The following is an 18,500-nucleotide window of genomic DNA, read 5'->3' on the forward strand; positions in this document are numbered from 1 at the left end:
ATCTCTCTACGTTTGTATATGTGTGTGATGTATATTTTGAAATTAAAAATTAAAAAATAATAGAGTATGAAGATTGATAGAAGGTGAAAGCAAAATACCACCGTACGAGATATATACATACCAAGTTTAATGAATTGATCAACTTTGCTAGTGTCACACGAGATTCTATATCTGAAAAAAAAATATTAATGATATTGTTTGGGTTGATTATTTGAATGTATGAAACTTCTTAAGTCTGATAATTTTATTAATATTTTTGACTTATTATACTAACTAATAAAGTATTGTTATTCTATATATTGCAGCAAGATAAAATTTTCTAATCATTCAAGAAAAAGGGTTGCAATATTTGTTCCTTACTTCTGAATGTTGAATCCTCTGATGCACAAAAAAAGCGTAGAAGAAAGGACGAGTATCTTTTTTTTTTTTGTGTGTGTGTGTGTTTATGTATGTATTTGTATGTTGTATTGTATTATTAGAAATAACAAAAACTAGAAAATGAGAATGGAGAGAAAATTAACAATTCTAATTTAAATGCAATTTGTATAACGCGGCCTTCCAGGCAAAGGGGCCCGATTATTCCAAATAAAATGAATGTAATTTGATGTATCAAACCAATTACATTTCGTTGTGAGTTAATCCACCAAGCCAAACCCATTTGCCAACTCGATCTGAAATGCTTACCCATTAAATATCCATGACATAATTCTGAAATTGATTGAACTCCTCAACTGATTCAGATTCTCTTTTCCAACTCCAACTCGAATCAACTGTGTCACCCAATTAAACGTATTGAAACTAGACCAAAGTATAATCTTATGATTTAACAAAAACATGCACCACATCACAACAAATTATTGTTCTCTTTGAAGACCAAAATTGCATTGGAAAGATAGAACAATCATATAAGCAAACAATATCACATCCATAATGATATATGTGGAAATAAATCAGCTTTTCGTCTTTCTCGTTATGCTTGCTTTAGAACAAACAAAATGGCGAATAAATATTGAAAACATATAAGTAGAAAACCGAACATTATATTATAAGAAAAACATTATATTATAAGAAAAACAATTTGCATTTAATCTTGCTATTTTACTATAATAATCGAAACAAAAAGGTAATATTCCCTCAACTTACAATGAATCAACACTTAAACACCCCCCCCCCCCCCCCCCCCCCCCAAACATTCAAATTAGATCATTAGATGTAGGAGAAGGTTCCTCGATTTGCTTATACATGGTTAGGGTTTGACGTACAAGATTTTTATCTGGGAGGTAGTAATTTTGAGCAACATAGATCCCAAACAAGGTTCCCCCCATGAAAGAGTAATGTATTACTACTTGCTTCCCGCATTTCGCCAACAAGATTCCCCCAATTAACCACTTATTATCCTGAAAATCATCTTAGTTGGATTATGTCGTTGGGAAGATTCAAAAGTTGAAAACGAAATAAATAGAGATTTAGAAAATTTTACCTTTTCTTTCTTGGACAACAATCTATAGTAGATGGTAGCGGAAGAAATTCAAAGGGAAAAAATAGACATTTGTATTGGATGATACGTTTTTTTTAACGACAGTTTTACTGGTTAGATGTTAGTGTTAATATTTCAATTCATATTAGTACAAGGATCGTTTGAGTTATTCCTAATTGGCGTATTGGATTATACGTTTGAGTTAGTGGGTTTTGGAATTTGGTTATTCCATTCGGGTAATCCAACAAATGATACAACTTATGGATCCGAAGGATGGATCAATTTAAAATACATAGAACCAAAATCATTTTTTTTCTTTATTTTATTTATCATCTTCATAATCCTAAAATAAAAAAATATTTCAATTATCCTTTATTTTTCAAAAGTTTGTGGATCCTCCAAACTACTTCATTTAATCCCCAAAATTTCTTCATTTATTTCTCCTTTTTTGTATAAGAGTTTGTGAACCTAAAAAAAATACTTAATTTACTTGTCTTATATTTTTTTTAACCATTAAGTTTTATTTTTGAAAATTCAAAAAATAACACATCAACTCTTAATAATTCAGAAAATAATACATCAATTCATAATAATTCATAGAATAATACATCAGTTCTTAATAATTTACATAATAATGCATCAAAATTTTAATAATTTGTAGAATAATGCATCAAAATTTTCTAAATTCAGATAATACTTATAAATTCTCATTCATAACTTCTAAATTTTTATTTACTTTCATTATAAATTATCATTCAAAGGTGGCGGGTATCGCCACATTAGAATTTTTTTCGGATAAAGTAAATTATAATTTTTATGCTTTATGTTTGTATTATGTCGAGTAAACAAAAATGATCATTAACAAAGTATTTTTAGGTCTTCGAGTCTCAGGAAGAATTCCATAGAAGAATTGATGGAATGGGTGCATAATTTGTAACGTTCTCTTGGGTTTTTTTCGTTTCTAATAAAAGATCCAAATCAACTCCAAAGAAGAAGATCTTATGTATACTAACTAGTTGTGATACCCGTATAATATACGGGTTGATTAAAACAAAATGGTAAATACAAATGATTAAACAAGAAGTTTTATTTAAATTTGAAATTTGAAATAAGTATAAATTAAAAAGAAAATGAAAAAATTAAATTAAAATTATGTGTTTAGTTGTCAGACCCGTATATTAAATGTATTAATTATAACAAAATTTTAAATACAAAGGTTTCAATTGTAAATTTATTTAAAATTGAAATTGAAGTTTGAAATTTGAAATTTAAAATTTGAAAATAATATAGTTATTATGGTATGTTTAATTTATAGAAACTAAATTAATGGTATATATTCAATAATAATAAATAAAGTAAATGACAAGTGGAAAATAAATATCTCAAAATTATGACAAAATGACATGTGGCATAATGCATGAGATTGTGACAAGTGGCAAAAAAAACCTTTATTTATTAAAGATGATTGTTTTCAGAAACAATCTAAACATGGAAAGCTAAGAAACCTAAAGGAGCTAGCCATGCCGTCTACAAATACGATTGGTGATCCGTATCAACACGTGGACATCCTACCTCGAAGGCAAAAAATTTGAATATAAATTACTATTTTATAACCCGTGGGAACCACGGTTATAAAATTAATCAAACTTTTATATTAAAAACTCAAAATTATTAATAAGTTATTTTAAATAAATTATTAATTTAAAAGATATTTTTATTAGTTATGTGAAATTATAATCATTGATTCAAATAAATATATAAAATTAATTTTTAATATATATTAGATATTTTTATTTGTGAATTAATGAAAACAATAATTTAAAGTTTAAAATTTAAAATAGAATCACATTAATGAGGATGTCTAATAAATTTAAAATGGAAAACTAATAAATTGACAAGTGGCAACACATTAATTAAAATGTCTAATATGATGACACATGAAAAAAGAGCTACTCTTTTATTAGTATAGAGATGTAGATCCTCCTAGTGAAGATCCCCAATAGTTTTCCAAAAGTGACACAATTTGTTCGGTTAAAAATTACACATAAACTTGACCAGTCCCGATATAATGTCCGCATGCATAAAAAATATTAGAGTAAATTACATGAATGGTCCCTATGGTTTAGGGTAATTTGCACGTTTGATCCATAACTTATTTTTTTAACTCATAAAGTCCTTACTGTTTACTTTTGTTACATGCTTGGTCATTGTCTTACCTAAAAACACTATTTTTGCCCTTTATTTTTTAATTTATTTAAACAAACAGACCTCCAACCCCACCCCCTCACTTTACTTTACATAACTCACTATTTTTTCCTATTTAAATAATAGTCTTTTTAGGTAAGAAAATGACCAAGCGCGTAACAAAAACAAATAGTAGTGACCAAGTGTGTAATAAAAACAAACAGTAGGGACCTTTCAAGTTAAAAAAAAAAATAAGTTATGAACCAAGCGCGCAAATTACCCCAAACCATAGAGACCATTCGTGTAATTTACTCAAAATATTATTGTCATGCATACATGTCACAAGTTACGGTTATGTTGCATCCGTATCGAAGATATACAAAATGTAAACGGAAATTATGGTTTCGAGTAATCACTTCTTGTCTCGGTTTATATGAAGATGATCGACCCTAAATCAGGAAAGAGTTAGCTGATGAGAATGATACACACTTTGAGGAATATGCGATCATGTTTGATAGGGACTAGGATGATGTTTACCAATCATTACGTTTCAATAGCTCTCCAGCACCAACCAAGTATTGGATGATTTTGTCCGAAGTAGGTATCCTGATGGTTGCAAGATATAATATTGTCTTGCATTGTTTAAGTAATCGATCATGCATGACGTACATACCCCTTTGGAGAACTCCATCTACGTATGCCCATCAACATCCAATTATCATTGCTCTCATAAATGATAACCATTTTGTCAAAATATCATTAAATGTATAAATATATTTTTAAAGGTATAACAAATTTATTTATTTATATTTAAACATATAAAAAGCGCAGTTATTAGTCTTCATGAATAAAAACATTTTTATATGTTATATGTATAAAAACATTATATATATATATATATATATATATATATATATATATATATATATATATATATATATATATATATATTAAAACGTATTTATTATTATTTTATAAATAAAAACGTTATACATATAAAAAAACATTCTTTATACGTTAAAGTATATGTTTTTATACGTTTATAAACTAAAACACAAAAAAAAGTTTTTTGGATGATTTACTTTGGTTCTTTTTTGAATGTATAAAAAAATATTTATACATTTAAAAAATGATTTTATACGTTAAAGAATATGCTTTTATAGATTTAAATATTAATAAATACATATATAATATATATTTATATGTATATGTTATGTATAAATAACATTTTTATAAGTAAATACGTTTTTAAAAGTATAATTAATGTTTTTAGACGTTTTAATAAAAATGTTATTTATGCGTATAAAATATTTTTCATACATATAAAACGTTTTTATATATAATATATACATATAAAGATGTATTACTTGTATAAGTATCTTTACACACGTTTAAATATATATAAATACACGTTGTAAATACAAATACATTTAAAAATATACGTAAAAATTCATAAAAAATATAATAACTAGGGTTTGGACCATCCGTGCGTTGCTGCGGAAGCTCCGGTATGTTAAAAAACACAGTTTGACACCATATATACAACGAAGATGATTAAATCATATAAAATGGAGCACAAAAATATCAAAATAAAACATGGATACAAACAATTGACTTGAAAGTGTATCTTTAAAAAATTAATAAAAAAACAGATTATTAAAAAATTATATAAGGGACCAAAATGTAACTTTAAAATATAGTAAGGGGCCATATTATAATGTATAAAATACTAATAATTTAACTTTAAAATTGTAAGGGTTGAAAACTGTTAAATAAAAATTAATTAAAGAGAAAGAATATAAATATATATAGATTTTAAAATTATAAGAATAAAAATTGTTACATCAAAATTAGTTTAGGGGTACAAAATATAAAAACAAATAAAAGTAAAAGGAGGAAAATGAAAAAAGAATTGAAAGTATGAAATCATTAGTGAATCCTCTTGCATACCAATTTTGGTTATATATATATATATATATATATATATATATATATATATATATATATATATATAAATAAAGTCGTATAAACACATTACCAAATGTACTTACATTTTAATTTTAATGTATTTATATATTTAAAAACATATTTTTATATTTAAAAAAAATATTTAAGCATTTACCAATGTATTTATACAATTGAAATTCTATGTGTACCTTCAATACGGAATTTATATATTTTTATATGTTAAAAAATATATTTATTTGTATTTAATTGGTATAAATATGTATTTATTTTGTATAAAAATGATAACAAAATGAATTTTTCACATTAAAAAATGTAGTCATTTTTATACGTTAATTAAAAAATATTTTTTTTATGTTTAAATATTAATAAATATGGTTTATATAAATATAATACTAATAACAATAATAATAATAATAACTAGAGAAGTGTGCTCATGCTTCATATGGTTCAGAAGTGGTTGTCGTATTCCTTTTCATTATTAAGACATTATACTTTGAGACATCTACTTGATTACTTTTTCATTTGTTCCTTAAACCTTCCTTTCTTTACGGGAGTCGGGATTGAAATAACACGCTTATCATATGAATTCTTGAGAGAGTTTTTATGTTTGTTTATGTTTGTTCTAAAGCTACATTGTGAAGTTTCATGGTTGTATTTTGTCTCATTCAAATCCACCAAGCGGCTTGCTCTTGACATACTGCTGCCCGAGTAGCTTTCGGCCATCCCCTTTATAGGAAAACTCACAGATTCTGCCTGAGACAACGATAATTGTTTCTTCCTTCTTTCATGTCTAATATCTTTCTTATGCGAATTCTCTTTCTTATGCAAATTCTGATAACCCGTTCCTAGTTTTCATGTACTACAGATTGTAGGTTTCATAAATCTAAGCATCTTCGACGACAATGGCATTTTCGTAATTACATCTTCAATTTTCGATTTCTCGATCAAACCTGATGATTTCTTTGTTACATAATCCAATTTTCTGATTCAACTTCTTGATTACTTTTACGCTTGTCTTCAGTCTCTTGTATCTCATGTTGCAAGTCAGTCATGATTAATTCCTTAATTGTTCTTTCACAATCATCAAGCGGAAATTAAAGTGTTTATTTAAAAAAAAAATGAGAAATTAGAGTAATTTTGGCATTAAATTTTTTTATAAGTAAAATGACCAATAAGGTTAATATTACAATACGTATATATACCATTTTTTTTCAAAAAAAAACATGGTTACAATAGGGTTTATATTTTCTTTAATTTCCAATAAAAATGAATTGAATAATTTTTATACTAATAATGGCTGATTATTTATATTTTTTCACATCATATAAAAACTACCAACTTATAAACACTTTATAATAAAAAACACGCATTGAATAATTTTTTTTACCTAAGCTATTGCTAATATTATACCCTTGATTTAACATAAAACAATGAGACAATAATAACTTTTTGTAAGGACATTGATATGATGAATATACCGACTCGCCTGACAAATTTTAATCACAAAACCTCCTCACAGATACACTGATACCTAAGAATACACCAATTTCTAATCAATCTAACCTCTCTGGTGATGTGTCTTCTTGATAAAGTTCAAAGTTTTTGGCTTGCTTTTTTCTTTCCTGTGACTGAGTGATGTTGAGAGGGAGTTTGATGGGTTTTTTGTTCATCTGGTAAAGGGGAGAAGATCACAGGCAGTAGTGGGGAATATCACATATCTGTGTTTTTATACCTTCTTCGGACCTGACCGACTTCACCGATGAAGTTCTCCTTCCACCACCTCCGTTCCACTGACGAACATATCTGAAGCGTCTGTACCCAATGGAGCACAAGAAATTATCATTCATCACAAAGCTTCCAGTAATCATGGCAATGATCAGAGAAATTGGATATTGAGCTGTTGTCGATCGGAGAAATCGTCGATAAGAGATCTATTGGAAGCAAATGGGTGGCTGAAGAATCAAATATTAAGCTGTTGTCGCCGGTGGAGGCTTGGACAGAAGTGGAAGATGGTCTTGTTGGAGAGATTTTTGAAGATGAAGACTGAAGAGGCACCTGGTGGATTAGGTTGGAGAGAAATAGAGATACACAGAGAAGGATGGTACGACGGGGGTTGGTTGGTGTGCCCAATTTTTTGTTTTTAATTTTTAATTAATAAAGTATTAAAATAAATATAATAAAATATAAAAAAGAAATTAAAAGGGCAAAAAAATTTTTTTAAGTTTTTTTGGACCAAAATTATAAAAAATTCTTTATTTTGGATCTTACATGCAAAAGTTGAAAACTTTTGGACCTTATCCAAAGTTGTTGTGAAACCTTAGGGACCAATTTTGTAGTTTAGTCTATTATTATTCATCAAAATAAAATAGAAAAACGAAAAACAGAGCCCGGTCATTACGTTTCCGTACATTTCGTGACACTGTAATGATAAAGAAGGAAGGAAACCGTTATAAACTAACAACACTCCTCCATAGCTCGCTTCCCTCATATCTCTCACGAAAATTCGGATCTTCGCCATCAATGTTAAATCTCCACACCTGATAACATTTTGCTCTTTGATCTACACGCATCGATCAATCAACCATTTTCCATTTCGTTTACCTTCTTTGGTGAACGTAAGATTAAGAAGACAAAGTTTCTTCCTATTTGCCTCGTTCATGTTTCAGAAATTGGAAGTGAGATTCACGGAAACCTCTTCAGATGCATATTGTCCCCCCTTTCTATATAATCATGATGACGATGTCAAGAATCTGATACTTTATTCATCAATTTTCCCAATTTTTGCATCTAATTTTTGAAGGTTTAATTATTACGCACATAATAATGCAATGTTGTTTGGAAATGAAGACAAATCGGTGTTGACTTCGGGGTATGATCGTTCAATTTCATCGAACAAAGTAGATTTGTAGGGAGATTTATACATCAAAGAAAATAATCGTTAGCGAGTGAGAGGGATTTAAGGGAGGGAAAAGTGATGGAGAATTATTTGAATCAGAATTTCCACGCAGTGAAAGCGAAACATTCTTCGGAAGAGGTATTACAGAAATGGAGAGGTTTGTGTCATATTGTCAAGAACCCTAAGCGACGATTTCGTCACACAGCCAACATCGTCAAGCGCAATGAAGCTGCTGCTATGCGGCGTACAAATCAGGTTATTAATTGTTACATTATTCCTCTTGTTTTATTAATTATGATTCACAATCACAAATTCTCAATTGATCATCGAATTCTACATGTTCCATTTTGATATCCAATACGTTGTGATTTACAGTTATTGTAATTCGTAATTTCTCGTTGAATCATGAGTCTATGAAAAATTGGTTGAAATCATACACAACTTCAATGAATTATAGATCTATATATTTATGATCAAAAGCTAATTTGATTCAACAACACATTAATGACTTACCAATTGTGCCTCAAATGATTAGGAGAAATTAAGGATTGCAGTTCTGGTGTCAAAAGCTGCATTCCAGTTCATACAAGGCAAGTTGTTCATACTTCTACATTCAAATTCCTCTTATTTCCCCCATCATATAATCCCTTTTCTTTTACACGATACACACAGGAGCACAAACCGGTGACTACAAGGTACCCGACGACGTTAAAGCTGCTGGTTTTGACATTTGTGCTGATGAAGCCGGGGCTTTAGTCGAAGGCCACGACCAAAAAAAGCTTAAATTCCATGGCGGAGTAGAAGGTCTTGCAGAGAAACTCAAAACATCAACCACTAATGGCCTTTCAGTCGACACTGAAGGAATAACACGTAGACAACAAGTCTTCGGAGTCAACAAGTTCGCTGAATCCCCACAACGAAGCTTCTGGGTGTTCGTATGGGAAGCTCTTCATGACATGACTCTCATGATTCTCGCTATGTGCGCTTTCGTTTCCCTAATCGTCGGCATAGCAACCGAAGGATGGCCCAAAGGGGCCCACGATGGGCTTGGAATTGTCGCAAGTATCTTACTTGTTGTTTTCGTCACTGCAACAAGCGATTATCGTCAATCTTTACAGTTTCGTGATCTTGATAAAGAGAAAAAGAAGATTTCGATTCAAGTTACTCGAAGTGGGTATAGACAGAAACTCTCAATTTACGATTTACTCGCTGGTGATATCGTGCACCTTGCTATAGGTGATCAAGTCCCCGCAGATGGTGTTTTTATTTCGGGGTTTTCCGTCTCCATTGATGAATCGAGTTTGACCGGAGAAAGTGAACCGGTGATGATTAGCGCCGAGAATCCATGGTTAATGTCCGGGACTAAAGTTCAAGACGGATCATGCAAAATGCTTGTTACAACAGTCGGAATGCGAACTCAATGGGGGAAATTAATGGCGACTTTAAGCGAAGGTGGCGACGATGAAACGCCGTTACAAGTCAAACTCAACGGCGTCGCAACTGTCATCGGAAAAATCGGTCTTTTCTTTGCCATCGTCACTTTTGCAGTTTTAGTCCAAAAACTACTCAACCGGAAAATCTCTGAAGGAACCCAATGGAACTGGATCGCCGACGATGCTTTGGAGTTGTTAGAATATTTCGCGATCGCTGTCACCATCGTCGTCGTCGCAGTCCCGGAAGGTCTCCCACTTGCCGTGACTTTATCCCTGGCGTTCGCGATGAAGAAGATGATGGACGACAAAGCACTCGTCCGCCACCTCGCCGCCTGTGAAACCATGGGCTCCGCCACCAGTATCTGCAGTGACAAAACCGGGACTTTAACCACTAATCACATGACAGTTGTCAAATCCTGCATTTGTTTAAACGCAAAAGACGTAAACAAAGAAGTAAAACACGGAATGCCCGATAAAGCGTTGAAGATTTTACTCCAATCGATCTTTAACAACACCGGCGGCGAAGTAGTGAATAACAAACAAGGGAAACGAGAGATTCTCGGGACGCCGACGGAGGCGGCGATTTTGGAGTTCGGGCTGTCGTTAGGCGGCGATTTCACGGCGGAGCGACAGGTGGGGAGTGTGTTGCGAGTGGAACCCTTTAATTCTTCGAAGAAACGAATGGGGGTGGTTTTGAAGCTTCCAGAAGGAACTATTAGAGCACATTGTAAAGGTGCTTCCGAGATAATATTAGCGGCATGTGATAAAGTTGTTAACGCTAACGGCGATGTGATTCCGTTAAATGAAGGTTCGTTGAAATATTTGAAAGGGACAATTGATGAATTTGCTAGTGAAGCTTTGAGGACTTTGTGTTTGGCGTATATTGATTTGGATAAGAATGTGAATAGTGAAACTCCGATTCCATCTAACGGGTATACTTGTATTGGAATTGTGGGGATTAAAGATCCTGTCCGTCCAGGTGTCAAGGAGTCAGTGGCGCTTTGTAGATCAGCTGGGATTACTGTGAGGATGGTTACAGGGGATAATATTAATACTGCAAAAGCTATTGCTAAAGAATGTGGAATACTTAGGGAAGGTGGTGTTGCTATCGAAGGTCCGGATTTTCGTGAGAAGAGTCTTGAGGAATTAAATGATCTTGTTCCTAAGATTCAGGTAAATAAAGAGTATGTAAGATTAACCAGTTGATAACAAATTTGGTCTAACATATCATGTATTTGAATTTTTTCCTAAGGAGTTATGTGGTTGATAAAAATATAGTTTATAAATAAAATTTAAAGGGTGTATGTTAGGAACTGTTTCATAAAGGTCCAAAGATAGGAATCAGTCTGTATTTCCCAATCAGTGTCTTTGATTTACTTCAAACCCTCCTAACTCGGTCCTAACTTTTGACCGAATCCACCACTTTCTTCGGAAAAAAGCTTCGTACTGAGTTTACTCTTCAGTTTTGGACCCAGTCCTCAGTCCAAGTGTTTGGTATCCATTTTTGCTTCTGGCTCAGTCTAAGCTTCTAACACAGTCTGTTAACAACTATCAAACGACTCATTAGCTCCTCTAGAAGAAAATGACTGATATTTTATTTTTTATAGGTAATGGCTAGGTCTTCACCTCTTGATAAACATACACTGGTGAAACATTTACGAACAACATTTGGGGAGGTTGTGGCTGTCACGGGTGATGGTACGAATGATGCACCCGCACTTCATGAGGCTGATATTGGGCTTGCAATGGGAATTGCTGGAACTGAGGTAAATGTTAATAGCAACATACTTTCCTTTCACTATCAATACAACAATGTGCTTTTACTGATAAAGGCGATGTATTTCAGTTTTAACCTATAACAACATACTTAACTACTTATATTTTGGATGATAACAAAATATCAAACTCAGGTAGCGAAGGAGAGTGCAGATGTTATAATTTTAGATGATAATTTCTCGACAATCGTGACCGTTGCAAAATGGGGGCGATCAGTGTACGTTAACATTCAAAAATTCGTACAGTTTCAACTAACCGTCAACATTGTTGCTCTATTGGTCAACTTTACTTCAGCTTGTATGACAGGTATCAATACTATACGATCCGGCCTTATAAAATTAAGGACTAAATATGTAAGTTACCCTAAATCATAGGGACAATTCATGTAATTTACTTTTTTTTTCTTCTGTAGGGAGCACACCACTGACAGCTGTCCAGCTGTTATGGGTGAACATGATAATGGACACATTGGGAGCACTGGCGCTAGCGACGGAGCCACCAAACGATGAGCTCATGAAGCGAATTCCGGTCGGCCGATCAGGCAATTTCATCAGCAACGTGATGTGGAGAAACATCTTCGGGCAGTCTACGTATCAATTCGTTATCATTTGGTTTCTTCAATCAAGAGGAAAAGAATTCTATGGACTTTATGGACCCAATTCCGATTTAATCCTCAATACCCTAATTTTCAACTCCTTCGTCTTCTGTCAGGTAATTAACAATCAAATTCAATTTGGGGAAAATATAGTTAATTGATAATTAAATATCGTTAATTTTGCAGTTGTTTAATGAGGTGAATTCGAGGGAAATGGAGAAGGTGAATGTGTTGAATGGGATATTTAGTAATAACGTGTTTATGAGTGTTCTTGGAGCAACTGCGGTGTTCCAGGTGATAATAATTGAGTTTCTGGGGACGTTTGCTAATACGACGCCGTTGACAATGAAGCAATGGTATTATAGTGTTTTGACTGGGTTTTTGAGCATGCCGATTGCTGTGGTGTTGAAGATGATTCCTATTTGAGTGTGTGTGTGTGTGTGTGTTTGCATGAAGTGATGATGAAAGGTGGTTTGGTTAGGACTAGAGAACATTATTTAAATTTCTTATGTAGTTGCTGAATATTTATTTCATGTTTCAAACATGGATTGTTTTTTTTTGGATTTATTAATTGTACTAAAATCAAAGTGTGGAAAACCTAGCAATTTAATTTCTTTGTTTAAATGGAATTCTTAGTAGAGTATGGATAGTGGTTTTTTAACAAGATTAATTTAATTTAATTTAATTTCTTTGTTTAAATGGAATATTTAGAGAAGCATAATTTAACAAGATTAAAGACTTTAGAGAATTGAAAAAACGAACCCAAGAAATGTACTATATAACGAAGGCCTTGGGAGATTATGTTTTTTTTTTTTTTTTTTTTTTTTTTTTTTTTTTTTGGTTTAGAGGTTATTAAGGGCCAAACAATAAATAAGCTCCTTCTTCTTCCTGGTTAGAGTAGATTATGTTTCCTTTGACTTGTTTTCATAAAGCAAGTTTGAGAGTGATTATAAAGAGACAAGTTGGGAGCCCAAATAGAGGGGGGATTATTAATCCAGTATTTTGTTTTTATGAGAACATACATTTTGAATCATATGAACTTTGTTTAATTGATTTTCATGTGTAATAAAGAATTACCTATTTGTTTTGTATCATATCTTTACAAACCACATTTGTGGTTTCGTTTTTAATTTTGTTGTTAAAGTTAAATTTGGTGCATTCTTCTTGCAATTGAGTTTGGGGAATGTTAACGTACATTGTATTGTATTGATCATAACTATGAGTCATGTTAGTTTATTTAATTAATGAATGAATATAAAATAGATTTTTTTGTTTGTTTAGTTAAACAACACAAACAATGGTCTGTTTTCATGAACCCTCATTTATGTATGGACTCATTTTTTATTTTTTTTCCATTTATGTTCATACACATAGGGGTGTTATTCTGTCGGTTTAATCGGTCGTTGGTTTATTTGGTTCGATTTTCAATTAAATATGAATAACAAAAATCAAGATCTCAAGTGTATATTTATAAGAAACATGGATATAAGGGTGAAACTTAGCATTCTTTATATTATTTGGCTATTAGACAATTTTGGTAAATATTTAGGTCATGGGTAATAAAAAGTTTTATTGAGTTTAAAGGCTATATATTGATATAGTGTAAGTTATTATGAAATTGTAAGAAAAAAATATTTGAAAGAGTAATAATTGTAACTGAGATTCAATACAAAATACAAAATATATAATATATATTGATTAGTCAACCATTGGTTTGATCTAACTTTCAAAATTAAACTTATAAAAATAAAAATATAAAAAAATAACATCAACATTCAACATGATCCAAAAACAAATATAATAGTCCTTTATTCTCGATGATTATTACTTTTATTTATCAAAACCAACTAACAAATAAAAAAATGTCCAAGTTAAGTTGAATCCTGAACTGTTTTTTTAAGAATATTCAGTTTAATCAAAAATCAAACCAAAAATCAAATAAGTTCAAACCATTAAATCGAATCTTATTCGATTAGGCCAGTTTATTTAGTTACTATTATTCAACACTTTACATGAACCTTCATTTATGTTGTTTGTTGCTAATTATCGTTTCCATCCATTTATGTTTGTTCTTTATGCTCTTTTATGTGCGTATCTTTCCATTTATGTTTGTGATCATTCTTATTTTCCCAAATCTTTTACATCAATATATATATCTAAAAGCTTTTCAAATATGTTATTATATTCATATTGGTTATGTATGTTACTTAATTTGAATGTTTATGTCAAATGTCTGTCCACTTACAATCTTTTATATTATTGTTACACTTATAAACACAAACAAGAAATTTTGTTCGTTAATTTGTTCATGTATTCAATAAACTTAAACCAATAAACATAAACAAGTTTTTATTCATTCATTTAACTAAAATCATTGATGCTCTTGTCTTACTTTTAATCCATTGCGTAATGTAATCTTATTATACAATTCCTAACAAAAAACACAATAATTAAAAGAATTTGCCTCTTGATGAAATAATACTCTTACAAAATTCAAACTAAACCATAATGTTCTTAAATAAATACTCTTAATCCTTTACCTTTAACCTTGTATGTAAACAAAAAGAAAACTACCATAGAACATAAGTGTAAAACTATAATCTATATCTCATCCAAAGATCCACAAAATCCCAAGTTTGAGATCCCCTCATATCACCTACTTCTCTTGTAGATTCCATATCATTTGTTCAACCCCAAATCAAGAAGTTATATATGCTTATTTTTATACACGTAAAACACATTTCACTTCTCATGTCGAGTATGAACTTTCTTCATCCGAACTACTAATCTCCCTCACATTGTATCTGTTCACAACTGGTAATCTTGCAGAACCCACCATGATTCTATCTTGCATTTGCCCCACCTCCTTGCAAACATGATCCAAAATCCCTAAAAAATCTCTCACAATCGTGAAGATTCTAAGTGGATACACCCCTTCTTTCGCAGCATCACCATGGAAATACTGAGTCACCTCTTTCACACATCCTAACGCCTTCTTTTCATCAATTTTGATCTTCCCAATTTCTAATTCAGCTTCTTTTAGAAAAACCCTCATCGAGATAAAGAAATTTCCTTGGGTTTGTGATGTTTCGTGATCTGTTAATCGGATTTTCTGAAGCCCTGTTTCGAGTTTTTTCACGTAACCACTTAATACATCGGAATCCATTCCCGCCGCTTTCTTGATGTGCCCTAATTCCCGACTTAATCCACCCACGATTTGTAATCCTTGCTTCTTGAATGTCCCTTCGTTGAATGTGGGATATGTTTCAGGTTTGGAATTTGAATTGGAATTGGAATTGGAATTGGAATTGGAATCGGAATTCCCGATTTCTGATCTGATGATTTCTTGAACTACGAAGTGAAGTAATGTCGTTTTTCCATCTGTTCCTTTTATATCCACTAATTTTAAAAGAGTGTCGAGTTTAAAAGCAGTAGCTTCACCACGATTTGTTCCAATGTTCATGCGATTTCCTGCTCTTAAAACTGCTTCGAGGAGTTTAAGGAATAACCGACTGTTCTTCAGTTCTTCACTTGCTGCCTGAAAGAAATTCAATCATAATGAGTTACACTTATACGATAAAGATTCTAATTTGTTGTTTGAATGATGTTTAAACAATATATTTATACATAGTTACATACCTCTAATGTATGAAAACAAGATCTCAAGTATTTAACTTCGTTGTCGAAATTGGCTCTGTAAAGCATGGCTTCAACTCTTCTGAATGCAAATGGGACATCGAGGATTCCTTTCAAGAATCTTTCTGCAGATCCTAATTTCGATACATCACCTCTGTAATCTCGAAGTTTGATCTCTTCCTCTTTCGTGGGCGCCATTTTTACGAGTGTTTCCAAGAGCTCTGCACCTAAACCTTCTGGGTTTCCTGAAAATCGTCGGAGATGAAGATGATGACCCCATAAAGATGACATTATGAAATCTAATTCTAAACTTCATTCTTAAATGAATCGAAATTAAATCTACTTACCATCGAGAAGTGCATCGGATACTTCTTCCTGTGTTACATTCAATGCTCTTAAAAGTATGGCGATGTTCTGTGACTTTTTGGGGTCCAACACTCTGTTTTCATGCATCGCCGGAGGAACAACTGATTTCCGAGGGTTGTCTTCATTCTTGGTTGATCCGCCGGAATTACAACCAAAAAGGGACTCCATTATATCTTCATTCAATCTACAAAACGAAAGATGGGTTATGATTTATGCATCAGAAATTCGATATATACAACAGAATGTCAGAATCTGATTATACTTACTGAAAGGAGCTTGATTTTAGCTGATCCCATACGGTGGCTCGATCGGAGGTTGCTCGGACTTTGTCCCAGTGTAAAGGCTTCAGCCTCGGTTTTAAATCATCGGCGTCACGGTTGTTTGATTCTGGAAAAGAATTTGTTTTCACAATTTTAGGAATTACTTTAGCACTGGGACTCATTGATTCCGTTTTTCTCAGTTGTTGATAAGAACTAGACGTTGAAATGGTCTTAATCGGAAAAACTCCCGGTTTTTCCGGCGGTGGTGGCGGCGGCGGATGTGGGGGGACTGGGATTTTGGGTTTATGTGGTGATTGATTAGAATGCAATCGTGTCATATCAGGTCCCGGAGGTGGTGCCGCGAATTTCGTCCTTCTGGGCCCATTTGTTATTCCTAGCGGTTGCGCCGACGGAGAAGCGGCGGGATGATTTCTCTCCGATATTGTATCCGGTGAAGAAGAAATCGAAAGTCTCGATTTTGGGGAAGTTCGTTTAGAAAGAGGCACCGGACTTAAATTCCGGCGATCATTCCGTTTAAAACTTCGAACAGAATACCCATCGTCGGTGCTTGCAGTTGATCCATGAGGAGTGTAAAAATCTTGACTTTCTTCTTCTTCTTCTTCTTCTTCTTCATCTGAAGAAGACACCGCCGGCGGCGAATTGATGGATGTTAGTGGTGGCTGAGGCTTAGTAAGCGGCGGAAGTGGTTGCAATTCAGGACTGGGTCTATATCGATCGGATCTTTTAATCGAATTTAACTTATTATATGGTGACCCGTTTCTTGTTCCATTCGTCGAATGATCACTTGTCGTTGTTGTTATCGCCGGCTCCACAGTTCCAATATAAAGAAAACTCGACGGAGGCAAATTTCTTGATGTTTCTTCACCATTTCTCTGCAAACTATTTCCTCCGACGAGTTTTCTCGATTCAATTTGCTGTTTCGATTTGTGTTTATAGATGAAGAAAGCTAACGCCGATAACATTCCGAGAGTTACAAGTCCGACAGAAATCGCAACCGCGATCTTCTTAGCAGGTTTGGCTGCCGGCTGTGGTGCAATCGGGTGCGTCGCCGTGGTGTTAGTGGATTCTCCTGCCGCCGTCGCTGGCGGCGGCGGTGATTGCGTTTGATCTGGGGTTTTTCCATTTGGGTTTTCTTGGAAGAAAGGGTGGTCAGAAGTGGTGGGTGATGGTTGGGATGGTGGCAATTCTGGCCCTGCTGGAGGTGTTGGTATCGCCGGAAACAATGGCTGGTGGAGAATTCTTCTGTGGGTTGTTGTTGTGACTGATGTAAAGAATGAAAGGATGAGCATGAAGCTCATCAAATAAGGTTTCATGGTGTTGCTTTAATGGCTTCTTTTGTGTTTTCTTTCATGGTCTTTCATGCCACCAAAACCTACGACTGTGTGTAGAGAGGTGGAGGAGGAAGAAGAAGAAGCTTCTGTAGTATGTAAGATCTAAGATGCTTTGTGGTTTTGTTTTTGTTTTCTTTTGGTGATTATTTTTGGTAATTTATTGAATGAATAAAGAAATTGGTTCGATTGTCTTTTGCTTGTAGAAGAAGATGAAGATGAGATGACCGAAGGACTAATTGGAATAGTGAGATGCGAATCTGTCATTCTTTATTTAACGGATGATGGAAAATGTAGAATGATGACCACCATGCACTAACATGTTACCAAAAGGACCACAAATATGTATATAAAAAGAGACAATGAAACAAAAATCCTTAAAGTTTTGCTATTTGCTATTTTATAATAAATTTATTCTATTTTTTTTTTATGTTTTTGGCTAGTTTTATTGTACATAAAATTCCATAAATGATCCTTGTGTTTCATATAAAGTCAGAAATTGGTCTTTATTTTATTTTTGTATTTTATGAAAATGACATGTATTGATTCTTTATATATTT

General features: G+C 32.7%; 2 protein-coding genes across 3 annotated transcripts; one reads left to right on the forward strand and one right to left on the reverse strand.

Annotated features, from left to right (window-relative positions):
• The first annotated feature begins 7,849 nt into the window (after nucleotides 1-7,849).
• Nucleotides 7,850-12,894, forward strand: LOC111903104 (calcium-transporting ATPase 2, plasma membrane-type). 2 transcript variants are annotated; one of them, XM_052769397.1, is made up of 8 exons: nucleotides 7,852-8,780; nucleotides 9,061-9,115; nucleotides 9,198-10,766; nucleotides 10,923-11,131; nucleotides 11,566-11,724; nucleotides 11,869-12,040; nucleotides 12,147-12,445; nucleotides 12,516-12,894. In XM_052769397.1, exons 1-8 carry the CDS (start codon nucleotides 8,604-8,606, stop codon nucleotides 12,753-12,755), a joined length of 2,880 nt encoding a protein of 959 aa, XP_052625357.1. In that variant the 5' UTR covers nucleotides 7,852-8,603; the 3' UTR covers nucleotides 12,756-12,894. The 2 variants fall into 2 exon arrangements, with proteins under 2 accessions (XP_042756217.1, XP_052625357.1); XM_042900283.2 differs by having other exon boundaries at nucleotides 7,850-8,780; nucleotides 9,198-11,131.
• A 1,887-nt stretch (nucleotides 12,895-14,781) lies between these two features.
• Nucleotides 14,782-18,243, reverse strand: LOC111903103 (formin-like protein 6). The gene is made up of 4 exons (XM_023898889.3): nucleotides 16,598-18,243; nucleotides 16,313-16,515; nucleotides 15,969-16,210; nucleotides 14,782-15,867 (listed from the first exon to the last, which is right to left on the reverse strand). Exons 1-4 carry the CDS (start codon nucleotides 17,923-17,925, stop codon nucleotides 15,079-15,081), a joined length of 2,562 nt encoding a protein of 853 aa, XP_023754657.1. The 5' UTR covers nucleotides 17,926-18,243; the 3' UTR covers nucleotides 14,782-15,078.
• Nucleotides 18,244-18,500: the final 257 nt, after the last annotated feature.

Source organism: Lactuca sativa, chromosome 3 (assembly GCF_002870075.4).
Source record: "Lactuca sativa cultivar Salinas chromosome 3, Lsat_Salinas_v11, whole genome shotgun sequence".
Classification (NCBI taxonomy): Eukaryota; Viridiplantae; Streptophyta; class Magnoliopsida; order Asterales; family Asteraceae; genus Lactuca; species Lactuca sativa.

Coding starts and splice junctions, on each gene's coding strand:
- LOC111903103 (XM_023898889.3), bottom strand. CDS start 17,925: ATGAAACCTTATTTGATGAGCTTCATGCTCATCCTTTCATTCTTTACA. Junction 16,516..16,597: donor CTAAAATCAAGCTCCTTTCA/GTAAGTATAATC, acceptor TTCGTTTTGTAG/ATTGAATGAAGATATAATGG. Junction 16,211..16,312: donor ATCCGATGCACTTCTCGATG/GTAAGTAGATTT, acceptor GACGATTTTCAG/GAAACCCAGAAGGTTTAGGT.
- LOC111903104 (XM_042900283.2), top strand. CDS start 8,604: ATGGAGAATTATTTGAATCAGAATTTCCACGCAGTGAAAGCGAAACAT. Junction 12,041..12,146: donor TACTTCAGCTTGTATGACAG/GTATCAATACTA, acceptor TTTCTTCTGTAG/GGAGCACACCACTGACAGCT. Junction 12,446..12,515: donor ACTCCTTCGTCTTCTGTCAG/GTAATTAACAAT, acceptor TTAATTTTGCAG/TTGTTTAATGAGGTGAATTC.